Raw genomic sequence first — 7,717 nt, forward strand, 5'->3', positions numbered from 1 at the left:
ATAAATATATTTCCTGATCTACTGCTAGAAGAGAATGTCCTACATCCAGAAAGGTAGTAGTAGAAACTATGCAGAGATGGACTAAAGAAACTACTTCAGCACACTGGAAAATAATGTCTGTTCCTCCTTTTCTTTTTTATTTTTTGTCAGTATTCCCAGTACCTTTGAATCTGTTTCTCAGAGATCCACTCTTTTTCTCATGCTCTCTTAAATGCAAACAATCTATGCAGTGCACTTCTAATCTGTTTTGTTTTCATACTATATACCAATGGGTTGAGCACTGGTGTGAGGAAGAGGAAAATATTGGACATGGTAACATGGGGGAGAGGGGAGTGGTACCTGCCTATCCTGTGGATTAGGGCTAAGGCGATGAGTGGAACATAGAAAATGAGGACAGTGAGAACGTGGGAGACACACGTGTTGAGTGCCTTAAGACGTCCTTCCCTGGAAGCAATGCCCAGGACTGTCTTCAAGATTAAAGCATAAGACAGAACAATAAATATAGAGTCAACACCAAAGGAACAGAGGACCAACGCCAGCCCATAGATGATATTGATGCGAATAGACCCACACGCTAGCTTCATCACATCAGGGTGGAAGCAGAAAGAGTGGGACAGGACAATGTTCTTACAGAAGGGAAGCCGTTTGAGCAAGATGGGCAAGGGGGCCATCAGTGCCACTCCTCGAGCGGTAGCAGCCATTCCCATCTGAGCAATGCGGGAGCGGGTCAGAATCACAGTGTAGCGAAGTGGGTTGTGTATGGCCACAAAGCGGTCAAAGGCCATAGCCAGCAAAATGGCTGACTCCATGGAAGAGAAGGTGTGGATAAAGAACATTTGTGCCAAGCAGCCATGGAACTCAATCTCTCGGTGGTTGAAAAGAAAGACATTAAGTACAGTGGGCAGTGTAGAGGCTGACATGCCTGTGTCAGTGGCTTCCAACATAGACAAGAATACATACTGAGGCTCATGAAGGCTGGGATTCTTGTGTATTATGTGAATGATGATACTGTTCCCCAAGATGGCAATCACATACATGATGCTTAATGGAATGGAGATCCAGATATGAGCATCCTCAAATCCTGGGATCCCCGAAAGAAGGAAGAAGGGTGGCTGGTAGTGGCTGTCATTGAGCACAGACATGTTGATTAAACCTAAATAAAAAATAACATGAATGGGAATGATAAACAGTAAATTTAATTCAATTTCATTCAGTGGTCAAATAGAGTCTAGAGATGAAGGCAAACACAATATCTGTTGTATACAGAGGAAATTGAATAGAATTAAAATCAAGTTTAGTTAAAAAAGCTTATATGAGAAATTGTTTTAGGTGATTTATAACTATTATCTTGTAGAAACTTGTGTAGTTATAATGGTGGCCACCAAGTACTATAATGCCAAAGGATTTTGAATGCAAGTTCTCAAAGAACAAATTAAGATTCACAAATAACATCGTTCATTCGTCAACTTAAAATACTCAGTGAAAAGCAGAGAGACAAAGAGTAGATTAGTCAACACATTAAAATAGTGAGCAAGTGTGTAAGAGAGCCCACAGGATACAACCCCTGGATTACACAGTATCCATAGTCTTTGTCATGATGTTGATGGTGTGGTCAGAAGCACCAGAGTCAAGGTTAGAGCAAGAGGATCCCAACAAGGTATCTGGGGTCAACATTCACACCTGCTGTGTCAGACACAGAGCATTATATACGCACGGCTGCAAGTCTAATTCATCAATAAGACATGAGGTTTACCTGTATTTCTTATGCTGAAAACACATGGGGTCAGAATAAAACCACAGTGGTGTCATTAATGGTTATGTAGTACATGGATCATTCTGAAAGTTTTGGAATACACTAAAATCAAAAAAACATAAAATCTGGGCAGCTGTAAACAAATTATGCCTTCCCAGGCAAACAGCAGTTTGTATCAAAACTTTCACAGTATGGCAAGAGTATACCATATCTGTCATGTTACATGTGGCATTACCGTATTTTAGGAATTATTTATTTAGCCTCTTTTTTATCTATAAATAATACTTTTGTTTGTTCTATTCTATATTTCATGCATCTCTGTTTAACATCACCTTCCATTCACACATGGTAACATGTTCTACAGTTTACCCATTATCTATAATTACCATAAATTATAATGTTGCTTTTGTTTTACAAACTACTTGTTTATTCTTTACTTCTATAGTTAATAAATGCCATGCATTTTACATGTGAAGCATAAAATGCTAGTTTATTCACTTTGGACATATCATGAATTTCACCTATTCTATTTGTCTCGTTTCTTGTACTTGAATTAAATATTCTCAAGTAGTTCAACATACATACACATTCATTACTGTTGGTGAAGATATACAGTGAACTATATAATTTCTGTCTACACATGTGCCAATGTTCAGAGTGTGGTAAGCAATAAAAACAAATAAGCAAGTATTACCAATGAAATTCATGAATTGTGATATAAGAAGCCCCTATAAATAACATGGAAACAGACATTTATCCATCATCTTAGAAGATAGAACAGAATCCACTCTCATTTTAGGAATGAAGTGATGGAGGTCTAGTAAAAAGTTATCCTCATCTTATAGATGGTTTTGCTTTCTACAGTTGAAAATACCTAAAGTCAACTAAGTCTGAACATATTACAGTGCTTGAGAGACAGAGAGAGAGAATATTCAAATAGCTTTAATCATAGCATATTGGTATAATTGTTATATTATATTATTATTTTTAATTCTTCTGTGTCTCATTTATAAATTAAACTTTACCATAATTATATATCTACAGGGAAAAATGGTATAGTGATAGTGTTCAGGACTTTCTAAGATTTGAGGCATCCACTGGGGATTTTGAAACATTTCCCTGTGGATAAGGAGGGAGTACTGTATAAGTGATTTGTTTAACAATGAATTGCTTGTGGCAAAGAACAATTTTCAGCCCGTGTTTCCTAATTCAATATATGTTTTTTTATCAGTTATATATACATATATGTGTGGATATATAACAACATGAATCTGCTTAAAAAATAGAAGCAAAATGCCTAAATAAACAAAACCATAAAAGAAGATTGATATAGCCAAAATTGAAAAAGCAGAAATAAAGAGTAGAAACCCAGAACTCCTTTCTTTATGTAATAAAAGACAGAATAGTAAGTTAAGAAACATAGAGTCACCATGTTTTTATCAGCACTGAATATGTACCAAGTATAATGGGATTTGTGGCTGATGCATTTGACATATAACTTACTATTCTTGCTCTAAAGTACCAAATAGTGTATGTTATTTTGGGAAGTTAAAAACTATGAACAAGGAAAGACACTATACAGAAACTTACTAATTGTTTTTCCTTCCAATATTATTTCATTTGATCATAACCTTCAAGGTTTATTGTACCAAAACCAAAATAAAAATAAAACAAAGCAAGTAAGAAATCGAATGAACCAATGTTTAACATATATACATAAATAGTAGTCATACAGTGAAAGTCAGTACAAGAAAACATGAACAGTCATGAAATACTTCAAGGAGAAAATGGAACATGAGCTAGAAATTGGGTGATAAAAAACTTCAATTTCAAGAACAAAAAGCAGGAATTCCATCATAAGAGAAAACATATGGAAATCAGAATAAGACTCATGCAGGGAAGGGAATTAAGGATGTTCTTCTGAATGGAATGAAGAGTTGTAAAAACGTGGAATGGTAAAGTAAGACAGAATAAGAAGTTTGTGCTTTTGTTGGAGACCAGAAAGCCAAGAAAAATAAGAATATGGTTCAGTGAAGATTCTACCAAGTATCACAACACAGATCCACTAACATGAAAGGGAGTTTGGATCCAGGACAAATCCCTTGGAACCTCTGATAGTAACCAAGATGTCAAGGGGTAAGTGCCTAAACAAGAATGTTTGATCCACAAGAGACACAGACAACATCATTGTCAAGAAAATAAAAGTTAGATTTAATTAACTAGGTAAAGATGGATTTTCCCATTCCCTAATTTTACACCAAGATTTTGAGCCTGATATCTTGATTTATGGAATGACATGAAAGAACATTTTAGGCAATTCAAATGAGAAGCTATGTTTTTCAAAAGAAAATTAGCAAAAAGAATATATATATATATATATATATATGGAAAACATTTTAACCTATTGGCTAGCATTATCTCTAATGGCTTATTGATTGTTGGAAGCATCATATTGCATGGAGAGGTAGAAGTTAGCTATGGTGAAGAGGACATATAACTCATGTGGAGGTATTAACTGTAGTTCAGAAGAGGTGATGTCAAAAATGAAAAGGGTAAGAAGGAAGAATACAGCTAATGATGCTCAGAAATGCTCACAGTTAGGTATTTGGAGTAGGAAAAAGAGCAACGAAACAGAAGATACATCATAGGAAATTAAGAACAAAATATAACTGAATAGTGGAATGCCCTGGAAATAAAGAAATGAAAGTGTTTTGATATAAAGATATAGTCAATGGAAGTAAATGTTCTATAATACAATTGGAGAACTATGAACCCTATTACCTCCATGTTGCACTTGGTGATTAGAAAAGTTGTTGTTAAAAAGTATTTGTCAGAGAATATTGCACAGAGAACAAGAATGAAATGCGGCATCTATTAGTGAATGGGAGTAAGAAACCAGTAGGAGAAAAATATAAACTCTAGTATATAAGTTATAGGATTTTTAATAAAATAACAGAATAAGAAAGGCAAGTTGTTGAGTTTGCAAGGTTAAGCTCTGAAGTCAGATACCGAAATCTGAATCCTGCTTTTCAATCTTCTCTAATATATGAGATGGTGATTTCAGGGTAGCTCTTTAACTCATCTGCTCCTCAGTATCCTCTGCAAAGGGATAATCTGGATTCTATTCCACAGTCCCTAGAGAAAGACTTCAAACTAAAAAGAACAGCAGAGTTTGCACTATTGGAAGTAGGGAAGAACAAACAAAGTAAACTGGGTAGAATTTAGGGAAAGAGCAGGCCATTTATCAGAGAGTGTCTCCCTTTCCAAGTTCTAATTCTGGAAAGCCCTTCTGCTGTGGATTACAAGAGAACAATCACTTTGAAATCTTCTTTTGGTCACTGCACACAAAGGAAATGTGAAATTTAGAAATTTCTCTTCTAAAGTATACCTGAATTTTTAGAAAATACATACTGTATCACATATTTGCTGTGAAGAAGGCTGACTAAAAAGAATATACTAAAATATGGGACCCTATATTTTTACGAGTCAATTTAAGAAGTTAGATTCATAGAGTAAAGAGTCCTCTGAATTATTCTTGGGTGTGTGCAGACAGGAAGGTCTTAATTCGTTATTGTTAATAGGCAGGAACTATGCCATGGATCTGGCATGAGAGGCAATAAGACTAAATTACCAAGTAAGTGTCATTTCTTATGTTTTCCTCAAGTATCCCTACAAAATAAAATATGTGAGGATCTGCTATCCTTTCATAGAAGAGGAAAAGTTGTACTTTTGTAAACAATCTGTTTTGCATTTAATATTTAAACAATTCAGAAAAAAAGTAACTCAGTTTCCACCATGATAAGGAATTTACTATAGGAAAGATAAAAATGTTTGAAAAAAGATAAAATGGATGATTAGAAGCCTATGGACATGGCAAAAAAGAAAAAAAAAGAATAAGCAGTGCATCAGAGTATGGAAAGAAAAAAAAGTAAGAGTTAAAACTGATAAAGGAAAGAAAGACAATGTGAAGGAATAATCAGTCTTGATGATTTCATTACCTCAATTTCAGCCACTATAATAGTGTTTTAACTGCCAGCTTTATCCAGTCTATGCCCATCTTCCAAGAACTTCTCTGAGTTGTAACAACTTACTGCTTTCAGGCCTTCGTTGTAAATTCTAGTTAGAAATGTCCTAGTTTACATTTGTGGCCAAGACATTTAGGAAGATAGTAGCATGTGACAGGAACAGAGGTAGTGCTGGAACATTTATCCCTTCTCCAGGTTGAAAATGTGAAAGGCAGTTAATAGGCCATTTGTCTATTCCACATCCCTGGAGGAGTGAAGAGGCTTTGAAATGTCTTGGGAGATAAGAGAATCTCTGAGAGAATAAGATTGGGAAACTAAAAGTGAGAAGAAAAGCTCAATAAATGTCCCTTCATTCTCCCAATACAGAAAAAGTCTTCTATTCAATGGAAATATCGAGATGCATCTTGAGATTCGGCACTGTGTCTGAGTTAGGTTATGTCTCTGTGTGTGAATGGTTGGAAGAGTGTGAAAACAAGAGACTAGATTTTGTTTTGAGTTAAAAAATTTGTACTTCAAGTATCTTCTTTAAAAAGGGCAATCTCATCGTACTTCCGAAATACATGAAAACACAGTCATGTATTTAAGAAAATGCAAAAATACAGACTTTAGTTCAGCCAGATCAATTTAAATACAAGTTAACACATTAACCATCATTTATTTTTATTTAACTCATGCTAGTTTTCATTCTGGGTAGCTTAAGGTGTTATTCCTACATGTAAAACTATGTAAGATAGAAAAAAATAGCAGAAAATAATTTGGCTTATTAGTCTAGTGTTTCAATTAATTTGGAAAGTAAATTCATAAAAATAACAACAACAATATAAATAGCAACCATAACACCATTGCTTATGGTATACCTACCATTTTGTTATGATATTATGTCTTTAATTATATTTTCTGAATTAAATTTATTTTGGTTGATCTCAAGGAAATATTTTCTTTCAGTATGTAGTTTGTCTTCATTTTTAAAAATCATGTTTCTCAAAGAGCAGAATTTTCTTAACATTTGATGAATTTTGATGAAGCGTATGTTACTATTTATTTCTTCATTATTTAAAGCCCTAATAAGTCAATTCCTAACAAAATACCAAAATATTTCTATTAAAATAGTTTCCAGAAGTTTTTTTTTTTCTATTTTTTATGTCAAATTAATATGAGATACAAAGTTTCAGGTTACATCGTTCTCCCTTCTAAGGTGTTCTCCCTTCTAAGGTAAAGTTCAAGTTATAGAAGAGTTCTTTACCCAGAATGCCCTCACATTGTGTACATTAGGTGAAATCTTGCAATTTCCCCTTTCTCCCCCCAACAATCACCCTCTCTCTCTTCCCTAATCCCTTCTTCCTCCTCTCTCCTCCCCATGCTAGACTATATTTGTGTTTTATAGCTCATGTGGGCATGTAATTATTTATATATTTGTTTCATATTAGTCTTGAGTACATTGGATACTTTTTTCCCCATTCTTGAGATACTTAGATACTTACTAAGAAGAATATGTTTCAACTCCATACAGATAAACATAAAAGATATAAAATATCCATCTGTCTTATGGCTGAATAGTATTCCATGGTATAAATATTCCACAGTTTTTTAATATATGCACAGGTTGATGAGCATTTAGATTGCTTCCTCCATTTGGCAATTATGAACTGAACTGCAATAAACATTCTTCAAATATCTTTGTGGTAAAATTATTTTTGTTCTTCTGAGTGAATGCCTACTAATGGAATGCAGGATCAAATGCAAGGTAGACTTTTAATTCTGTAAGAATTCTCTTTGCTTCTTTCCATAAAGGTTGTATTAGTTTACAACCCACCAGCAATGTAAAACTGTTCCCTTCTCTTCACATCCCCATCAGCATCTGCAGATTTGGGACTTAGTGATGTAGGCTAGTCTTACTGGAGTTAGGTGATATCTCAGAGTGGTTTGTCTCCATGTCCCT

At 34.5% G+C, this 7,717-nt stretch overlaps 1 protein-coding gene across 1 annotated transcript; it reads right to left on the minus strand.

The window, feature by feature from the left end:
* Positions 1–197: 197 nt before the first annotated feature.
* LOC100948021 (olfactory receptor 51I2-like) lies at positions 198–1,142 on the minus strand. Its single transcript, XM_003781425.1, has one exon. The coding sequence runs from the start codon at positions 1,140–1,142 to the stop codon at positions 198–200; it is 945 nt and encodes a 314-aa protein (XP_003781473.1).
* Positions 1,143–7,717: the final 6,575 nt, after the last annotated feature.

This window comes from Otolemur garnettii, unplaced genomic scaffold, assembly GCF_000181295.1.
Source record: "Otolemur garnettii isolate 467f Iridium unplaced genomic scaffold, OtoGar3 scaffold00001, whole genome shotgun sequence".
Lineage (NCBI taxonomy): Eukaryota > Metazoa > Chordata > Mammalia > Primates > Galagidae > Otolemur > Otolemur garnettii.